The sequence below is a fragment of the Eurytemora carolleeae genome, unplaced genomic scaffold, assembly GCF_000591075.1.
Source record: "Eurytemora carolleeae unplaced genomic scaffold, Eaff_2.0 scaffold296, whole genome shotgun sequence".
Lineage (NCBI taxonomy): Eukaryota > Metazoa > Arthropoda > Copepoda > Calanoida > Temoridae > Eurytemora > Eurytemora carolleeae.
Window position 1 is genome coordinate 264145 of NW_019396202.1, and position 22118 is coordinate 286262.

The 22118-nt window shown below is 34.0% G+C and overlaps 1 protein-coding gene across 11 annotated transcripts; it reads left to right on the forward strand.

Annotated features, from left to right (window-relative positions):
- Positions 1 to 1949: 1949 nt before the first annotated feature.
- LOC111697984 (poly(ADP-ribose) glycohydrolase) lies at positions 1950 to 22058 on the forward strand. Of its 11 annotated transcripts, XR_002764440.1 has the most exons (25): positions 1950 to 3096; positions 3678 to 3769; positions 4461 to 5050; positions 5163 to 5202; positions 5567 to 5702; positions 6587 to 6667; positions 7415 to 7501; positions 7941 to 8024; positions 8709 to 8841; positions 10345 to 10383; positions 10865 to 10938; positions 11588 to 11647; positions 12591 to 12662; positions 12781 to 12963; positions 13104 to 13253; positions 13612 to 13738; positions 14460 to 14545; positions 15083 to 15139; positions 15552 to 15638; positions 16550 to 16630; positions 17007 to 17098; positions 17273 to 17385; positions 17845 to 18586; positions 18917 to 18963; positions 21549 to 22058. XR_002764440.1 is itself a non-coding variant. In XM_023468181.1 (24 exons), the coding sequence occupies exons 2-23, from the start codon at positions 3706 to 3708 to the stop codon at positions 18547 to 18549; spliced, it is 3141 nt and encodes a 1046-aa protein (XP_023323949.1). In that variant the 5' UTR covers positions 1950 to 3096; positions 3678 to 3705; the 3' UTR covers positions 18550 to 18586; positions 18917 to 21570. The 11 variants fall into 11 exon arrangements, 5 of the variants coding, with proteins under 5 accessions (XP_023323949.1, XP_023323953.1, XP_023323948.1 ...); XR_002764435.1 differs by having other exon boundaries at positions 17845 to 18618; positions 18871 to 21570; XR_002764437.1 differs by having other exon boundaries at positions 17845 to 18618; positions 18893 to 21570.
- The last annotated feature ends 60 nt before the right edge of the window (positions 22059 to 22118 follow it).

Below are 22118 nucleotides of genomic sequence, written 5' to 3' on the forward strand. Positions count from 1 at the left end.
TTTTAATGTATACGTTAGGAGAACTGAATTGTAATTGTATTGTACTGCAGGAGAACTGATTTATAATTGTATGGTACTGCAGGAGAACTGAATTGTAATTGTATAATACTGTAAGAGAACTGAATTTTCATTGTATTTTATTGCAGGAGAACTGAATTGTAATGTATTGCAGAAGAACTGAATTGTAATTTTATTATACTGCAGTGCAGGAGAACTAAATTGTTATTGTATTGTAAAGTAGGAGAACTAAATTGTAATTGTATTACACTTCGGGAGAACCGAATTGTAATTGTATTGTACTGCAGGAGAACTGAATTGTAATTGTATTGTACTGCAGGAGAACTGAATTGTAATTGTATTGTACTGCAGGAGAACTAAATTGTAATTGTATTGTACTGCAGGAGAACTGGATTTGCCTACATTGTAAACAAATTCTATGCAGTAGATATGTCAACAGGTGAATTCTTTTTAAATACATATTATTTGGAATGTCTTGATGTCTTCTTCTGTGGACTGCAATAGACTAGATGTTTATAACTCCAGCAGAAAATGGTTTATAATTGAGTTTTTCCCTAGAGTTGATTGCTTTCTTAGAGTTGATTTCTTTCTTAGAGTTAATTTCTTTCTTAGAGTTTAGAGTTTACTTCTTTCCTAGAGTTGATTTCTTTTTTAGAGTTGATTTCTTTCTCAGCGTTGAATTTTATCCTCGAGTTGATTTCTTCACTAGAGTTGATTTCTTGCCTAGACTTGATTTCTTTTTATAAAGATTATTTCTTTCTTAGAGTTGATTTCTTTCTTTGAGTTGATTTCTTTCTTTGAGTTGATTTCTTTTAAGAGTTAATTTCTTCACTAAAGTTGATTTCTTCTCTAGAGTTGATTTCTTTCCTAGAGTTGATTTCTTTCCTAGAGTTGATTCCTTTTTTAGAGTTTATTTCTTTCCTAGAATTGATTTCTTTCATAACTCAATTTCTTCTCTAGAGTTGATTTATTTTGCCCGAAGCCGTCAGATATTTGAAAACTAACCCATTTTGTTGTGTGTTTTTTTTTCTAAACGTCAAATAAAAATTTATATTTTTTAACTGCAAAGCAATTTTAACTGACCCTTCATTGATAGAGTGGCATGTCTGATTCACAACGGTGCCCTTATAATCTTTGTCTGATTAAGTAAGAATATCTTAAATACCCATATCGGAGAAATTATCAGAATTAAATACTTTTCAAGCTAAAACAACGACGTTATCTTCAACATCATTGATCACTGATCAGATAAAGGTCATTCCCCTCTTTTTGAATGGAGGTTCTCTTGAAGTTACGACGACAGTACCTTTAACTGTTTGTTTAGTGATATGGCGAAGCATGCCAGCAGTACAGGTCACGTGTTGACCCTAAGCTTCAGTGATCTGTCCGCCTGGTGCTACGGTTGTGATGATTATGTGGATAATAAACTACTCTTCAAATTCAAGGATGCAGTACACAGGAATATAAACAAATTCATCCAGTAAACAGTACACGGTACACGGTTCACGGTACACGGTACACGGTACACGGTACACGGTACACGGTTCACGGTACACGGTACACGGTACACGGTACACGGTTCACGGTTCACGGTACACTGGTACGGTGCACGTAGTACACAGTACACAGTACACTGGTAACGGTACATGTAGTACACAGTACACAGTACACAGTAAACACTACACACTTCACATTACATTGTACACTGTACATAAACAGTACACAGTAAAAAGTAAAAACACTTTTTGTCCAAAAATTCATAAAAATTAAAAAACTTTCAGCGATGAAAAAAAAAATTAAATTCGCTTCGATCAAACTTTCTAAACAAATTGGAGGAAAAATTATTTTTAAGAAAAATAATCTTTTATGCCAACATATATAGTATATACACCTGAAGCACTTAGTAAAACCATGAAATTTGTGTTTATAGAAACAAGTTTGGAGAACCCATGCTGAATCCACACTCCACTGAAGAACCCATCCTCCTGTCATAAATCTAAATATTATCCACACTCCACTGAAGAACCCATCCTCCTGTCCTAAATCTAAATATAATCCACACTCCACTGAAGAACCCATTCTCCTGTCCTAAATCTAAATATTATCCACACTCCACTGAAGAACCCATCCTCCTGTCCTAAATCTAAATATTATCCACACTCCACTGAAGAACCCATCCTCCTGTCCTAAATCTAAATATTATCAATTTTATCTCAAAAAATATTTACTGAGTAATTGACAATATTTAATGTTTTAGTTTTGGAGTTGTTCTGTTTTTATGCTTTCTGTTATTTATTTTCATCAATTTACGTGATTTTATATTTCCGTGTCATTGATTAAAAGATGCCATCTCTTGTCGGAGAGATTACCTATGTTCGGAATTCAGCCAATGAGGGTTCAACTTAATCTGTTTATTCAAAATGTCAAGCTTCTCAGAAAAGCTTAAATCGAAAATTCTAATGATTTAAACAACTAAAAAATCATGTTGGGTGTTAGAATATAAGTTTAGAATGTCGACGTAATTTTCAGGGGCTTTCCACTTTCATATAGACATGCCCGATTCACTACGGCACCCTTTAAATTTTCCTCAGTTTTCGCTTGATTGACCAGAATTTTGAAATCGCAATTACTGCCTTTACAGGGGTTGTAAACGTTATTTCAAATTATAAGTCATTTAAAGACTGGCAAGTCCGATTCACAACGGTACCCTTAATTGTCTGTTCACGTTTGCATTTAATATCTATGCTTAATTTCGCTAAACAAAACATTTTTAAAGCTAAAAGACTACATTATCTTCCATCATAATGAGTTAGATAAAGGTTTCAAGGGTATCGTTGTGAATCGGACATTTCCATCTTTTTATGGAGTGTAACTTAAATTTACGCCTACAGTACCTATAATCCATTTTGTGTTTATATATCTCCTCCGAATAGAAAGAGCTGACTAATTCTATTAAATTGAACTGGATATAACTAGAAACTTTAGAATTGTATTCTCAGAAATATGTAATTTCAGATAAACAATAGAAGCATTAAGATCAACATTCAACACAGTGCTTGGTGTAGGCTACTATAGATGGTAAATCATTTATAAATAACTTATTTTTTATCTCGTTCAAAGATGTTTAAAACTCTCCGACAGTTTTAGCCTACGATGTCTTTTTCCGTTTTCTAAGTGGCATACTACCCTCATAAATGGAGGAATGACAATAATAATAATGCTAATAAACAAACTTTGAAAGTACTCGGTGTTGTCCGTGCCGATTAGTTTAGTTTGGGTGGTTGCCCGTTGCCATCCGTACGAGTTACTCTTTACTCTTTGCTCTATATTCTTATTTTTTTCTTTTTCTTTTCTCAGCAGAAAACGACTTCCTTTGTTACCTTGGAGGCGAAAATAACTTTTTATCAAAATTTCACCTCTAAAAGTGTTACGGTTTCACGACCATCTTCCTTTTCAACTTTTAATAGTGGCTCTATATATGAGCATCTTCTCTTAGTATTAAACAATAACAAAAAAGGTTCACAGATTCATAATAATTGTTCGCGCATTTTCAGACTTTTACAAAAATCAAAAACGGTGATCGGTTCAGCCGTTTGGACGTTTATTGGACACGAACAGACAGACAGACAAGCTAAGTACATATATAGAAATATCTTTAGAGTAAAGACTGGATGAGGTTTAAGTGCAATGACCCCTTCATCTCCATTATCCCCTCCAGCTAAAAAAATAAAGATGGGGGAACCAGGAAAAGGTAAGACGCTACCATTGTTTAGGATCCAGATAATGAAGGAGGGGTGTATATTTCCTCAACAATCATTCCCCTCCATTACTCTATGAATATCATTATTAAAAGTTAGATTTTGCGCGGAGCGGACATTTTAATGTTTTTTTTCTCGGTTTTTTTGGGGGGTGGGGGATTTATTGAGTTTAAGGGGGAAATAACTGAGCTTTTGATTCGGATCCTGTTCGAATTCAATTGATCCTGAGCTAAGATGTTTACATTGAAAAAATTGAAAGTTCATGGACGCAAATTTTTGTAGTTAGTGAACAAAAATATCTATACAAAAAAAGTACCGTCACATTAACTGCGAATGTTACTCTTATAACAAATCAAAGTTTAAAATAACTGTAGATGCGATTTCCTTTAATTATAGAGTGGAACATTCGATTCACAACAGCACCCTTTAAATTTTGTCTGATTAATAATAAAGGAGATATCCTAGTTTTTGGATTTGAAAACCTTAATGTGGTTTCTCTTTAAAATTGACTTACGAATTTATAGCATCCGAATTTAACAGTTTTCAGGACAGAAAACGACGATATCTTCCACATTGGCACTTAGTAAAGGTTTAAAGGGTATAGTTGTGAATCAGGCATGTCACCTTACAAATGGAGATAATCCTTAATTTAATATAATTTAATAATGCATACTTACATTCCAGGATGTGAAACGAAGGATGGTATTGAAACTGCCAAAGACAGTTGTGATGATTCTGATTCTAAATTAAAGACAGACAACTACTCTGTTCTCACAGATGAAGACGGAGAAACAGCTGTAATTACTACAGCAGCAGCTGTTAGAACTTCAGAGAAGTACTCGTCCATTGATAAGAATTCGGCGTCCAAACTTGAATATTGTCGTGTCCGAAATCAAAATGATATTGTTACCATTCCAGCGTCAGATGATGAAACTAGCGATGAATCCATGAATTTAGTTCAAGAAAGGGAAAAGTTTTCTGTTCAGACCGCCACCAGTTCTAAATTCACGATGGAAAACACACAGGATTCAGTATCTGTCTGTTTGTATGATGAAACAAATAGAAAAGTCCAGAACAGTGGAACTCCGACTAAATTCAGTTACGCAGATGTGTTGAAAAGTTCTCCGACTAAAGAAAGACAAACTCCAAGAAAGGAAGAAAGTACAGCTAGTCATGGAGCTACATTTACCGTTCATGACTTTCATGAAAACGATGATACAGATAAAGAAGATGTTGCAAATGATACTGATGTGTCGGAATTTAACTCATCCCAGGAATTTAAACAAATTTACAGCAATAACCCTTTTTACATGACATTTTGGCATTTCACATCACAATTTTAGGTATTCTTTTTGTACCAAAACCTAATTTGTTTGGGTGAAACAGGATATGTTCGGATCTCAGGAACTCAAACGGACCTTGACAGGAAAATATTATTTATTGTCTCTTTAAGCTTGTTTGTTTTGGGAATATCCACGTTTTTTTTCTTACTTCATTGAAACTTCATTTTATGAATTTGAAGAGAATAAATATTCACATCGCAAGTTGGCGGATTTTCCTGTTTTCATTGGTGGATTTCTAAAATAATCTTTTTTTCTGTTTGTCGGTCTGTTTTTTTGTCCGATCGTAACTAAGGAACCCCTTGACCCCTGTGGAACAACGGGAATGTTATTAGCTTGGTTAAAAAATTCAAGTGGAGATGGTTTACTTTTTTAAGGAAAACTTCAGGCAAAACTGAGTTCCCAAGCTAGTATAAAGATATCAATATTAAGTATTAAAAATGATATTAGTAAGCGAGTGTACTGCTGGTTGTGAACTAGATGAGTTGGGTAGACTAGGTGTAACCGTTCCACATCCTTCATCTCCTCTTAAACCATCCTCCACGCATACAGTTCTTCTTCACTCTCATTCTCTTAATTTGGACAGGTACCTTATCATCCACTATCATTCCTAGTTATCCTCTTCCCCACCTTTCCCTAGCAATCCAGAGGACGAATTGAAAGAATATGAGCCGCGAATCAAATTTGAGACGCGTAGAGACGCCGCGCAGCTCAAACATGGTTAATTCCACTTGAAATACAGCGTTTTGAGATTTGAGCCAGCGCTCAATTGGAACCGGTTTTTGGCGGATCAGCGACGTGGTTTACATTATTTAAATTCGGCCTCTATATTTTCCCAAATCTAGATTGGTTGTTTTAACTGTCCGGTAGCGTTTAATCCAATCAGGGTTCCCTAACATGCTTGGGGACTATTCATAACCAATAGAAATTACAACTAGCATCTATCTATTCAAATCTTATAATCTTATTAGAGATCTAACGGAAATTTTACCTTCACTAAAACCTTCATCGTTTTTCCCCTCGCCCTTGTTGAATTTATCACCTTAAAGATGTCAGCTATTCGTAGAGTAAACCTTTAATAATCATATTAATAATAACTTGAAGAACAATAAGAGAAGACTGTTTAATTTCAAAGAAGAAAATTTCATCAACTTGTCAAGTTTTATTTACATAATGTGAAATATAAAGATATTAGATAACCCAGGTGTCCTAGTTTGAATTGGATTGAACTAGTTTAACAATAGGTGTAACAGGATCCTAGATTGTATATTTATTTGGCAAGTTTTAAAATATAATTTAATTGTTTCCTTCATTTTTTCTTTGGGAGGGGGAGGGGGGAAATTGGAGGTATACTTCTTGCCTGCTATATTCTGTGATATGGATGATGTATTTTATTACCTTGATTAGAGTTCCTGCCCCTACCCTACTGTATCCCGTGATAATAATGATGTACTTTATAACCTTGTTTAGAGTTCCTGCTCCCTACCCTACTGTATCCCGTGATAATAATGATGTCTGGGATAATGAACATGTTCGTCTACCCTGGTCTAGGTAAACACTATAGACCTAACCTTGTAAATAAGAGACCAAACCAAATAAGGGCCAATAAGCAAATTACTTTGTCTGTGTCTTGATTAGCTTGATTGATTGATAATTTTCAAAATTGTCAAACCAAAGCAAAAAAAAAATAGAATAAGGACCTATTGCCTTATTTGTTTCTTGATAGACTTGATTAATTAAGTGATTGTTTGACTAGCTTGACGGGCTGATTATTTCAGCTTGACTGATTGATTGATTAATAGGTCAGCTTTATTGATTGATTAATTAATCAGCTTGACTGATTGATTAACAAATTAGCTTGACTGATTGATTAATAAATCAGCTTGACTGATTGATTAATTAATCAGCTTGACTGATAGATTAATTAATCAGCTTGACTGATTGATTGTTAAATCAGCTTGACTGATTGATTAACAAATCAGCTTGACTGATTGATTAATAAATCAGCTTGACTGATTGATTAATAAATCTGTTTGACTAATTAAACTGACAGGTTAGCTCGATTAGTTGATTGATTGATTATGTAGACTCAATAATCAAATTGTATTTTTTATTGAATTTTTTGGATTTTTTTCACACATGTCAAGTATGATGTATACCCGAAAATAATTTATTAGCAAGGGATCAATTCATAAACGTGTTCAATTAAATATTAATTAGAAAGGTAGAAATAAACCTTGAAAAGTTGGATTTAATTTAAGCATATTAAACAAAATGGCGAATAGTGTTATAATCCAGGCATAACCAGTATGTTGACAATAGTAGTAATAACAACGGTAGAAAGAAGAAGAACAAGAATAGAAACAGACCTGAGTTAAAGTCCAGGTACATTACATTTGGATTTTGAAAACGAAAATTTACAGAACATCCAATGATAAAGTGACATGATGCGTAATCCGAAATTATAATATTTCATTTTAAAACAGTTTTCCCCATGCGCTATGCATTATTGTTTCTAAAATTTCTCAGCCCTTTAGGTTCCTAGTTCTAGTTTAATCAAACTAAACAATCAAACTAAATCAAACTAGTTCTAGTTTAATCAAACTACATCAAACTAGTTATAGATTAATCAAAATAAATTAAACTAGTTCTAGTTTAATCAAATTAAATCAAACTAGTTCTAGTTTAATCAAACTAAATCAAACTAGTTCTAGTTTAATCAAAAGAAGCAAATTGTCTTCAAGGACTTGTAGTTCCGAACCTCAACTTGGAAGCTGAAAGATTGATTTGATTTGATTTGATTTGATTTGGATTCTGTTTCCAGATGGAGAATGATAAAGGAAGTGTTAGGTCAACAGATCTCCTCTACTCTGCAACTGCGTGAGGCAATCCTTAGTTACAATTCAAGGTTTGTTCAGATTTGTATTCTGAACCATTTTTTTGGTTTGTGATCTATGTGATTTTAGTTGATTGTAATTTTCTACATTAATATGCTCGCCTTTTGATGGTTTTAGAAAAAAAACATTAATCAATCAGTCAATCAGATAAAAAAAAATAAAACAACTTCAATTCGCTTGAATATTTTTATTTCTTGATTTAGACATCACTGTGGATAGTAAATATGTCATATGAATCTAATCTAATTTATTCTAATATCGAATCCATATTATCTTGATATGAATCTAATCTAATCTAATCTAATCAAATTTATCTAATCTGTGATATGAATCTAATCTAATCTAATCTAATCAAATTCTTCTAATCTTGGATATGAATTTAATGTAATCCAATCAAATTCATCTAATCTTGATATGAATCTTATCAAATCTAATCAAATTCATCTAATCTTGATATGAATATAATCAAATCTAATCAAATTCATCTAATCTTAAAATGAATCTTATCAAATCTAATCCAATTCATCTAATCTGTGATGAATGAAACTAATAGAATCTATCTAACCTGTGATATGAATCTAATCAAATCCATCTTATCTGTGATTTAATCAAATCCATCTAATCTTGATATGAATCTAATATATTATAATCTAATCTAATATGTGAGATGAACTTAATCCATTCTACTCTCTTAGGTTTTATGATGACCCAAACTGGTCGTTCCAGTGTTTGCATGAGATAGTTGAGGACTTCAATGAAGCTGAAGAGGAATTATTTTTCACAAAAATACTTCCTGGGATGATAAAGTTATGCTTAGCAGGACCAGAGGTAAGAATACAGGAAGCATATCCCCGGTATATATTTGCTTTGAGGATCATATTTTTTACCCCCCCCCCCTCCCCCCAAACTGGGTCTTTTTACAGGGTTACGCAGCCTGCTTAAACTTTGGATTTAAAATTAAACTAAGCAAGGTTGACCACTTTATACTAGGCATGGTTGACCACTTTAAACTAAGGAAGGTTGACCACTTTAAACTAAGCAAGGCTGACCACTTTAATCTGAGCAAGGATGACCACTTGGTACTAGGCACGGTTGACCACTAGATACTAGGCACGGTGGACCATTTTATCATAGGCAATGATGACCAATCTAAACTAGGCACGGTTTACCAATATAAACTAGGTATGGTTGACAAATTTAAATTAGGTATGGTTGACCTGTTTATAATAAGCAGGGTTGACCACTTTAAACAAGGCATGGTTGACCAATTTAAACTAGGCACGGTTGATCAATTAAAATTAGGTACAGTTGACCTCTTTGTAATAGGCACGGTTGACCACTTGATACTAGGCACGGTCGACTACTTGATACTAGGCACGGTCGACCACTTGATACTAGGCACGGTTGACCACTTGGTACTAGGCATGGTTGACCACTTGGTACTAGGCACAGTTGACCACTTTATACTAGGCACAGTTAACCAATTTAAACTAGGCACGGTTGACCACTTTAAAGTAAGCAAGGTTGACCAGTATGACCACTTGGTACTAGACACGGCTGACCACTTGATACTAGGCACGGTTGACCACTTTATACTAGGCACAGTTGACCTCTTTATACTACTTACTTGTTTACTTGAAGAGGAACTTCTAAGGGATCATCTTGATCCAAGGAAGAAGTGTCAGCTTTACTGGTGACCCATACCATTTACGAGAACAGAGGTTTGATAGATTACTTCATCAGGGTAGGGGCACTTGGCTCAAATACATGTTTTTAAACTGTTTGACATTTCTTGCATTTTTGATGTAATCAGGTAGTGCATTCCACTGCTGAACTATTCTATTGGAGAAGAAGTGTTTTCTTATATCCAAATTGGGTCTGGAAGCTACTATACAAAGGGACTGTTCACTTGTTCTGGTTACTCTCCTTTCAGTGTCACCATACAGCTCAAACCAAATCTTTCTGTCCACATCATCTATTCCATGTATGATTTTGTAGGTTTGTACAAGATCGGTGTATGTTCTTCTCTCCTCCAAGTTAACCATGGATTCCAGACTGGAGAGGAGAACTCAAGATGAGGTCTTACATATGTCTTGTACAGATTTATATATGTAGTTCTATCTCTATAGGTGAAAGCCCTCAGGATCTGGTTCAGAACAGCCATAGCTGTGTTTGCTGCTTTCTGACACTGCATACTCGGTTTTAAGTTATCATTAATTAGTACTCCAATGTCCTTTTACTAGGCACAGTTGACCTCTTTATACTAACTAGGCACGGTTGACCTCTTTATACTAGGCACGGTTGACCACTTTCAAAATATATTATTTTCAGGAAATTACTGGACCCATTCCTCTTCTTCGTCAATCACAGGGAAATAATATTTAATTAAATATATTTTTTGATGATTTCTTTAAGGGGCTGTAGAGTGTAGACTGTAGACTGAGTTTTAAAAAACCCTTCATTCATAAAGTGACATATCTAATTCACAACTGTACCCTTTTCAACCTCATCTGAACAACAATGACGCGGAAGTGTTCAACTCTGATATTTTCCTTCTTTTTTTCATTGCTTAAATCCGCAAGTCAATTTTATAGAGAAACCGCAATGAGAAATTTTCAATTTTCTTTTTATTAACAGGAAAATTTTAAATTTATCTTTGATCAGCCAAAGGTGTAAACCGTTGTAAATTGGACATTGCCACATGAAATGACGTCTACTGTTGCTCATCAAATAAAAATAAGCTTTATGTAAAATTTAATTCAATTAAACCAACTAAAAATAGAGCAAATCTTCTGAAAGCAAATAAAAATAGTTCAAATGAAAAATTATGAAAAATTAAATATTATTATAGAGAATGAGTATATCTCTGTCCCAGCACCAGATCTCTATTCTACTTGCTAATGCATTTTTCTGCACATTTCCTAGGAATCAACCAATATTTAGAATCTAGAAATAGTCAGATAAATTTAGAAACTTTTTTTCGTTAGAAACAATTTAGAAATCAAAATAGTTTCTCCTATGATATTAGATTTGATTATAATAGGGGAATAATTTTTTATTTTTGGTAACAATTTTTTGGTACAAACTTAGAAGCTTTGTCCTTGCTTTTATATGCATTCCCATAAATATCATCAAAGTAGTTTTCCTAATAAGTAAAAAAATCAGCGAACGGATGGAAAATTTCCTTTCCTAGGCTGTTTAGTTCGGTTCTTTGATTATAATACTTAGAAATGGGAATGGGGGGGGCAGAGTAAACTAGAGGTCCTGGTTAAAAGTCCATTTAGTCCTTTCTGAAGAACCCATTTTCACCAATTAAATAATGATTTTGTGTATTTGCCATATTACACTTTTTTGGTGAACTATGTATCTTTAAATTGCCTTAGGGACCATGCTTTTTGGCTGTAGGTTGATTGGTAATAACAATAATAATTTATTAGAAATATTTAAGCATATAGGGTGGTGTACGCTGATGGTACATGTTCTCATACAGACAGAATGCACTTCGTTAGGGTTAGTTTTATGTGTGTAATGTTATAACCTTGATTCTAGGATATTTATGGTTGAATGATGGTAGGAGGAACAACGCTGGACCTAAATCTGATTATGTAAACTATCCAGATATAAACTTCAACAGGTTGGATATAATTATATAGAGTTCTCGATCAATCTATTTCTTTAAGCCTTTTTGAAAAAACACTTTTTATCAATTGTCTGATCGAAATTGTCTGATCTAAGGAGGTTGTACTGTTGAATCAATGAATTGTTGATCGGTAATTAAAGTAAGGGGTTCTTCTTGTTGGGCATACTTGAGTAGGAAATTGAAGCTGTGTAGTTGTAGAAAACGGAAGGAATACTGAATAGGAGAGATGCTGACGGGGTACAGTACTTTTGAGAGGCCCGAGAAGGGGGCCAGGCAAGGGCAAGGATGTAATGCCAGGAAAGTTATTTCAGAAGTGTACGCATCTTTTGTACTGCAGTGTATTTTCTCTGGGAGGTAATTTAAACACAAGACGGATGGTACCGCCTGACATGGGATCCATCTTTCACATAAAAATAATCAATGAAATATTCTGGTCATAGGAAACTATTATGTGAATTATCAAAATTGTCAAAATTTAATGCTTTCAACCTCCTCGGATACTAAACGAACAATGATGGCATCTATTCTTGTTTACAAATTCCGCCCAAAGAGAACTGATTTCAATATCATATGTAAGCATAGTATACACGACCGCAATCAACTTTCGTTGCATTACATCCTTGAACCGCCCCTCTCAGGGTAATTAAAGTTGGGGGTTTCTTCTTGCTGGGCATACTTTAGTAGGAAATTGAAGCTGTGTTGAGTGCGTAGTTGTAGAAAACTGAATAGGAGAGAAGCTGACAGCAGCTAGACATGGCCCGCTAAGGGTGCCATGCGAGGGAAACCGGGACGCCAGCCCCCCCCCCCACACCGTCTTGCCCCTCTCCTGGCCCCTGGGTACAGTACAACTCTTCACCAGCTCTAACCAGCCATCAGGCTTGAGCCGGCGACTGCCTAAATCATATTTTTTTTTAACTTCTACCCTGATGTTGATTAGGTTGCTCAGTGTAAATATTAGAAGACCTGAGGCACAAGCTGAAAAGATCAAGTGTATTCTTGCATATTTCAGGTAGAAACAACAACCTGACGTGACATGATCTGACTTGACCTGACTTGACCTGACTTGACCTGACTTGACCTGACTTGACCTGACTTGACCTGACTTGACCTAAAATTCATATTTATAGGAATGTTATTGAGAATCCTCCGGTTGGTGTTGTAACCTTTAAACGGCAGGTTTTGTCTCGACAAAGTATACCAAACTGGAGAACTACAAGGGTTCCCATGTCTAGCATTAAACTACGAATATCTATGACAGGAACCATAGAAACAGATGGACAAGGGATGCTACAAGTAGATTTTGCAAACAAGTAAATGTTTTATTATATACAATACATTTTATTTATTTATTTAAGGACTGTATAAATTAATATTATAAAAGAACATAGTTAGGTTTCTTGGACAATGACTGGATAGTGGATATATTATTATTATACAAGAACATATTTAGGTTTGTAGGAGGTGGTGTACTAGGACAAGGACTGGTCCAGGAGGAGATCAGGTTTACAATCTGCCCGGAGCTCATCATCTCCAGACTCTTCACGGAGGTTCTAGGGGACAGAGAGGTTCTCCTCATGAGGGGAGCTCAGCAGTATTCAAGGTAACCAGAAATCCTTAAGTTTATTAATATTCTATCATCTAGTAGCAGGTCCATATAATTAAATTTCTGATCCGGATCCGCATCAAAATTAAATGGATCCCAAGCACTGGTTTACAATTTTTTTCGTCTTTTTGATACTTTTGCCCTACAAATTAATTTTGTCTCCTAAACTACATTTACTTTCCCCAATTCAACGAATAACCCCTAATAAAAAATGTATCTACTATCATGTGTAAAAAAAGATAATAAAAAAGGGGGGGATTTTTCAAGAAAATATACAATATACAACACTTCTGGATGAATTTATTAACTATTTTTATCCATTTAATAACGAAATGAACGAACATTATTGTTGCAGATATACCGGGTATGGAGATAGTTTCAAATTTGCTGGTTCTTTCATTGACACAACAGAAGTAGATAGTTGTTTTAGAAGAGCCACTCATATAGTAGCAATGGATGCTACACTCTTCCATAATAGTCAGGTAGCATTTCATTTATCGTCGTTATTCTTAAATGATATTGCTACTTCTTCAAGCATGCAATTCATTAAGAAAAATGAAAATGGTAAAATAATTCGCCCCATAAAGGGATTGTAGTTGTACTTTGAAGTGAGCTTTCATTTTAAGAGAGACATATTAGTTTAACAAAGGTGCACTTGAAACCTTAATCTCACCACGCCTTTTTTCTAGCTTGACAAGTGTCTAATTCTGATATTTTTTCATAGTTTCTGAAGCCAGAAATGCGCCAGCAAGTTTTGTAGAGAAACCACTGTTCTAAAACATAATTGATCAGATAAAGCCTTGAAGGGTGCCGTTTTGAATCTTATATCTCACTCTAGCAATGGAGGCCGTCACTTGAATTTACGTTACAGTCCCTCTAAGCTAAAATTCAATGAAAAAAATCTCCGAAAAGTACAAACTTGTGGCTAATGAATAAACTTTAAGTAGAGGGGGTGGGGAGCCGGGCTGATATTTTCATTTATCTATTAAATAAAGCTCATTTGCTCATGTATAAAATAAAGCTACTCGCTCATATATATTTAATATTTATATGTGTTAGCTATATAAACGGCTGGACCAAAGTTCCTGAAATATTTTGAAGAAACTCATGGGTAACCTGGGGGTAATATAGGCTAAATTGGATCCCAGGAAGCCAAATCTTGCAAATCTAAATCCTAAAGACTTCAATATTTTCAAATTTTAGATTCAGTATTGCGAGAAAATGATAATACGGGAGCTGAACAAAGCTTATGCTGGGTTTCAGGAGACAGGGAACCATGTCAACAACAAGTAAGCTCAATAATACATTTTTTTACACAATATTGCACAATTCACATTGCACATTACACATTACACATAGCACATTGCACATCGCACATTTCACATTGCACATTGTACAATGCACAATGCACATACATATAACTGTTTGTCTCAACTGTTTGTATTTATCTGTTTGTATTTATGCCAAGTTGAATTTGCAATACATATAATATACAAGACGTACATTTTAAATTGTACATATAATTGTGTTATCTATCTGTTTATCTCCAATCTCCATGTACATTTTAAATTGTACATATATTTGTGTTATCTATCTGTTTATCTCCAATCTACATGTACATTGTACATCTTAAATTGTACATATATTTGTGTTATCTATCAAGTATGTCTACACAACAATCTACAAGTAAATTTAGAATCGTACAAAGATTTGTGTTATCCATCTGTTAATCAACATGTACAATAATGTAAATTTGAATTTCTTGTTTATATATGAAACAATTGTTGCATTGTAAACATAAGATTATTTATTTTAAATTTCTTTAGGAAGTGTGCTGTTGCTACTGGAAACTGGGGTTGTGGTGCTTTTAGGGGTGACCCAGAGTAAGTCGGGGGTATTTATTTTCCAACATTATCCCCATCTGATCCCCTGATTAGAAGTTCCTAGCTTAAAATGAGGAGAAAAGGTGGAAAGGGGATTGTATTCAGCTATATAAATATCATTGAGCATGCATTTTATAAGCAGAAAGTTATCTCAAGAGTTCATAAATCGCAAAAGTGTTTTGTTTTCTCTACTGCATGAAATCCACAATACACAATTTGAAAATTATTAAAGTTTCATCATTTCTGCTCAGGAAAAGGTTTAAGAATATCGTTGTAAATCGAACATGCTCCTCTTTTAAACTGGTATGCACATTGGATTTAGGCCTTCAGTGCATGGATCCATATTCTTTTAAGTCAAAAATAAATAATTGACTTATCAAAAAATAAAATAAAAGTTTTTTTTATTTTTAAGGTTAAAGTTTTTAATCCAACTGATGGCTGCTGCCCAAGCTGGAAGAAGTGTTTATTATCTTACTTTTGGTGATTCAAGGCTAGTCAGGTAAACAATCAACCAATCAATAAGTTAATCAATCAATCAATAAATGAACCAATCAATCAATCGATAAATTAATCAATAAATCACTCAATAAATTAACTAATCATTCAATCGATAAATCAATCAACCAATCAAAAAATTAACCAATCAATCAATCGATAAATTAACCAATCAATCAATCGATAAATAAATCAATCCATAAGAAAAATGAGCAATCATTCAATCTTTAAAGATCTGAAAAAGAAACCCAAAATGAAACCTTATCACTTCATATAGATAGATAACCTTGTATGCTGTTAGGTTCCAAGTCAAAAAAAAACTTTTTTTTCATAATCTATATATCTATTTCACTGAGTTTAGTCTGAGTTTTCTGAATAAATCGATCAAGGAATTGGGAAAAAATATATTTTAAAGAAATGCCATTAAATAAATGCCTTTTAAAGGAACTGTAAGTGACTCTTTATCATATAATGGATCCCCGTCCGATTCACAATTGTACCCTTGAAACCTCTTATCAGACCAATACTGTCGTTTTACTGTGTTTAAAAGTGTTTAATTCTGATAATTCCTTTATATTTTCTGCAGTACAAAGCCCAAGTCACTTTTGTAGAGAACCTACAATTGAAAATTCGCAGTTAAGAATTGATTCATCTTTTTTCTGGCTTGAGATGAATTCTATTATAATACAGTCAGAACCCGAAATACCCGGAATTAATTGACAGTTAATCAGAAGACTTTCTATATAAATCTCAATTTTAAACGCACAATAAAGGCAGACAACATTTTGGAATTGGCAGGACTACAGAAATATCGCCTCCTTAATCATATTTGTAAAATTTGATTGTGAAGTTGTCTGATAAAATATAAACTAATTACGGATCTGTCTGATTATAACTGTATCTGAAAATGTTCAGGAACGGATGGAGGGTATTTGATTTGCTGAGTAGAAAGGATATTAGTGTGGGTCTCCTGTACAGTATAATTGCTAAATACAGGTGAAATATTTAGCTATTCCGCAATATATCTTCAAGGTTCCAGTTTCCAGTTTTATCCAGTTTTTCAGGGATAAATAATTCTCCACAGAATTAAACTTATATTTCAGAAGTATTGTGTTCAAATTAAAAACAAATTTTCAGTAGTTTTGAACACGGGTGTAATACTGTTTATACACCCCTGGTTTTGTATTTTAAATTTTGAATTTTTTGTTTAAAAAACTAATGCTTTGAAGAAATATATTCCAATAGTCCCTTCCCCTTTCAAGTTACTTTGTTTTGACATCAATAAGAGTTTTATTATTAGTTAGTTAGAGTTAGTTTAACCAAGAAAATACTAAAATGCTACAAACAATATATAATAAGAAATTGTGAAAAGGAAAAAGGCTGAACTGAATGTATGTAGGGGAGGTGATGATGTTGATCTGCTTGAGTATGTTGAGGCTCAAGTGCAGCTAGATATAGATCCAGGAACCGGATTTAATGAATTTGAACCAAGTCTAAAGACGGTTCAACCACGTACCTTGAATCGGGGATTCAAGATTTGTCCATGTCTTATTGATATAACTGTACATTAGCACTACAGGTTGAATCGGCGGTAGATAGTTCAGCGACCTAGCTCAACTTCATTAAATTCGGTCCCAGAACTAGTGTTTCCTACAGATAAGACAGATCAACCATACTCCGCCTATGATGAAGATACTGATGATGAAAGACCTTCTTCTCCAGTTTATCAACCAATCTCTAGTCCAGTCGAGGTAATCAGTGCTGTCAATCTAAACGCCCTATTCTGCTTTGATCTGGACTTGATTAGGGAAAATAAAGGAATTTTGGGGAAAAGTATCTAAAAGGATAAATAAACTTGCTTTTTAATTAACAAATAAAAATGATAATAATGAATCATGGAAAGTCTGAGCTCTCTGACGGATTCTCCGCCTGTCCACATGTTGGGGGTGTAATTCTTGAAATAATGCACCCATGGAAGAAAAATTTTAATTGCGCCCTTTTAATTCTGGAATATGAAAATGTGAGATTTTTTCTCTTTAGTTTATTTCTAATTAGCAGATTGTTTTTTACTTTGTTTGTTATAATACATTGAACATAAAAACGAGATGTGGCTCCTTTCAGATTTGTTAGTTAAAGTTAAAATGTTTGTAAAAAATACCGCGGATTGATTCAAATTGATTTAAATGAATTTTTATCAATAACATTTTCAGATGAATGCTCAGGATTTAGCAATTCTCTCCGAATACAAGAACGTGGACACTTCCTCTACATTGATCAATGGTCCAGGGACCACTGAAACATTCTCTCAGGGCCCAGAGGGGTCCTTAGCTAGTTTAGAACTAGTCTGCACAAGAGAAGACCCATGCAAGATTAAATCGTGTACATATAAAACTCCTTGTCTTAGAGCTCAGCCTGAAAAGTCAAAGATTACACCATTTGATGAGGTCAGGAATTCTACGACCAGCTCAGAGAAGGAGGTCAATAGTTATACAACCAACTCACAGAAGGAGGTCAGGATTTCTATGACCAACTCAGAAAAGGAGGTCAGGAGTTCTACGACCAACTCAGAAAAGGAGGTCAAGAGTTATACGTCCAACTCAGAAAAAGAGGTCAGGAGTTCTTCAACTCTCTCAGAAAAGGAGGTCAGGAGTTCTACTACTCTCTCAGAAAAGGAGGTCAGGAGTTCTACGACTCTTTCAGAAAAGGAGGTCAGAAGTTCTACGACCCTCTCAGAAAAGGAGGTCACTGAAGCTTCTTCAACGGATCCCTTGGATATTCTCGAGAATGGACTAAAGAGTTCCGTGAATTCACGAACTAAAAACTCGGTTTTCTCCGTAAAATCAGAGAAAAAATCCAAGAGGGAGGAGAAAAATAAGATAACAAATTACTTACTTCCAAAACCAAAAAAAAAATAATCTAACGTGCCTTTTAAACATCTGAAATAGAACTTCTGTTTCATATATCCTACTTTACATGAGTGGCATGTCTGATTCACAATGAATCCCTTTAAAGCATTATCTGATCCAGTATTTTGAAAGAAAGTTTCGTATTTCTAGCTTAAAGTGTTAAATTCTGACAACTTCGTCAACGTCCGTTGTTTTTTACATAAATCCGCAGGTCACTGTTATAGATTAATCTTAATTGAAAATAATCAGTTTTCTTAGTTTGAACCATGTATATATCATTTATCAGATATATCACCAGTCAAAGGTTTTAAGGGTACCGTTGTTATATAGGCATGCCGCTCTGCAAATGAAGGATAAATAAATATTACGCGTACAGTCCCTTTAAGAATTAAACTAAGAACTAAATATCAACAATTAAATAAGGTATTAAATATTGATTTGGAAAATTGATGGATTGCCATACATAATACTCAATGAATGCAGGGTTAATACTGAACACACACTTGTCTTTTACCATCCTAGTATTTAACAGTCTTCACTAATTGCTGGAACAAGAAACAAGGTTATAAATTGCAATCAGGGTGTCTTAGTTTAAATAAGGTTGATAAAAGGGTGTCTCAGTATAAATAAGGCTGATAAAAGGGTGTTTCAGTATAAATAAGCCTGATAAAAGGGTGTCTCGGTATAAATAAGCGTGATAAAAGGGTGTCTCAGTATAAATAAGGCTGATAAAAGGGTGTCTCAGTATAAATAAGGCTGATAAAAGGGTGTCTCAGTGTGAATAAGGCTGATAAAAGGGTGTCTCAGTATAAATAAGGCTGATAAAAGGGTGTCTCAGTGTGAATAAGGCTGATAAAAGGGTGTCTCAGTTTAAATAAGGCTGATAAAAGGGTGTCTTAGTATAAAAAAGGCTGATAAAAGGGTGTCTCAGTATAAATAAGGCTGATAAAATGGTGTCTCAGTGTGAATAAGGCTGATAAAAGGGTGTCTCAGTTTAAATAAGGCTCATAAAAGGGTATCTTGGTATAAATAAGGCTGATAAAAGGGTGTCTCAGTATAAGTAAGGCTGATAAAAGGGTGTCTTAGTATAAATAAGGCTGATAAAAGGGTGTCTTAGTATAAATAAGCCTGATAAAAGGGTGTCTCGGTATACATAAGCGTGATAAAAGGGTGTCTCAGTAAAAATAAGGTTGATAAAAGGGTGTCTCAGTATAAATAAGGCTCATAAAAGGGTGGCTCAGTAAAAATAAGCCTGATAAAGGGTGTCTCAGTATAAATAAGCCTGATAAAAGGGTGTCTCAGTATAAATAAGGCTTATAAAAGGGTGTCTCAGTATAAATAAGGCTGATAAAAGGGTGCCTTAGTATAAATAAGCCTGATATAAGGGTGATGAATGTATGAATGTATAAATGTATGAATTTATGAATGAGGCTGATAAAGGGTGTCTCAGTAAAAATAATGCTGATAAAATGGTGTCTCAGTAAAAATAAGGCTTATAAAAGGATGTCTCAGTAAAAATAAGGCTTATAAAAGGTTGTCTCAGTAAAACTAAGGCTGATAAAAGGGTGTATCATTATAAACAAGGCTGATAAAAGGGTGTATCAGTATAAATAAGGCTGATAAAAGGGTGTCTATAAATAAGCCTGATAAAAGGGTGTCTCAGTATAAATAAGGCTTATAAAAGGGTGTGTCAGTATAAATAAGCCTGATAAAAGGGGTGTCTCAGTATAAATAAGCCTGATAAAAGGGTGTTTCAGGTATGAATAAGGCTGACAAAAGGGTGTCTCAGTATTAATAAGCCTGATAAAAGGGTGTCTCAGTATGAGTACGGCTGATAAAAGGCTGTCTAAGCCTAAATAAGGCTATAAAAGGGTTTTTCTGTATATAACTGGGTGTCGCAGAGAACTCTGTGTCTCAAGGTAAATAAGGCTACCGAACTATGTGTTTAAGAGTAAATAAGGCTACAAAACTAAGTGTTTAAGAGTAAATAAGGCTACCAAGCTCTGTGTCTCAAGCTAAATAAGGCTACCAAACTATGTGTTTAGGAGTAAATAAGGCTACCAAACTCTGTGTCTCAAACTAAATAAGGCTACCAAACTATGTGTTTAAGAGTAAATAAGGCTACCAAACTCTGTGTCTCAAGGTAAATAAGGCTACCAAACTATGTGTCTCAAGGTAAATACGGCTACCAAAATCTGTGTCTCATGGTAAAAAAGGCTACCAAACTATGGATCTCAAGCTAAATAAGGCCACCAAGCTATGTGTCTAAGAGTAAATAAGGCCACCAAACTCTGTGTCTCAAGGTAAACAAGGCTACCAAACTATGTGTCTTAAGAGTAAATAAGGCTACCTAACTCTGTGTCTCAAGCTAAGTAAGGCTACCAAACTCTGTGTCTTATGGTAATTAAGGCTACCAAACTCGTACCAAGGTAAATTAGGCTACAAAACTATGTGTCTCAGTACAAAGTAGGCTACCAGACTTTCAAGTAAATAAGGCTACCAGATCCTGGGTGTGGAAATTTTTAAAATAATGAATTTTCCAAATAATGAATTTTCCAAATCGGTTAATTATATTTTTGTGTAATTTGATATTTGACATATAAACAGAGTTGTTTTCATAGATGTAGCATTTAATCGACGATAAACTTGGAAACTCATAAACAACTTCAGGGGATAATATATTCCCCCCAAAAAAAAAAAAGTTAAATTTTCGGACAAGGAATTTTTTTTTTGGAATATAGAAATTAAAATGAAAAAAGGGAAAGCCATATATGCTAGTTTTTAGTTCCATTTTATCAACTACCAAAAAATGTTGGCAATTATTGGATGTATATACTATATCCCTGAACAATTGTTCCTCAAATGACCCACTTTAGACACAAAAAGTTCATCTGATGTTGGTACTTGATTACACAGTATAATAATGTTGAATTTGACACCTGTTATAAAACATGCCTTAATTTGTCTAAATATTTGATCAAAGATAGTTTTTAATTCAATCATCGTAGTATTGTTGAACTGAAGAAGAAGGTTGCAATTACTGCGTAGGGAGATCAAATATCAATATGATATCTCGAGAAGCAATTCTTTATTCAGTAGTTCTAGGAGTCGAGTACGGAACATCTTTTAAAAATATTAAATTGGGTTTTTTTTTTATCAATATTCAACCAGATTGTATGATTTTTACACATTTTAAGATTGTTATCATGGGTTCAAATTAGTACTGTTCACCGGAGAACTTAAAAATTGAAAAATTTCTAAGATAAATTCTTGATAAACATCTTATTCTTGTAAATCCTTGATGGCATTAATTCTTGTATGCCCTAAGAACAAAATATATAGTTTAAAATTAAGTTGAACTAGTAAACTTTTTATCAAACATGTAAATCCTACATTTCTGTGATCATTTCCTTCCAACCAGTCTTCATTCATTAAGTACTTTGGTTTTCTAATTGCATATTTTGATATTTAACGACAAAAACTAATTTTAAAAAGATTGCAAATCTACCAAAACATTGAGTAAATATCCTCCTTTTTTTTAACATGGCATTTTGTGAAAATTTGATTTAAAATTGACC

What these genes read in the sequence shown, in the direction of transcription:
- LOC111697984 (XM_023468180.1), top strand. Translation starts at nt 3,706, where the DNA reads ATGACCCCTTCATCTCCATTATCCCCTCCAGCTAAAAAAATAAAGATG. An exon ending in AGACCTGAGTTAAAGTCCAG is followed by an intron (nt 7,502 to 7,940) that starts GTACATTACATT and finishes TTCTGTTTCCAG; the next exon opens with ATGGAGAATGATAAAGGAAG. An exon ending in TATGCTTAGCAGGACCAGAG is followed by an intron (nt 8,842 to 10,344) that starts GTAAGAATACAG and finishes TATTATTTTCAG; the next exon opens with GAAATTACTGGACCCATTCC.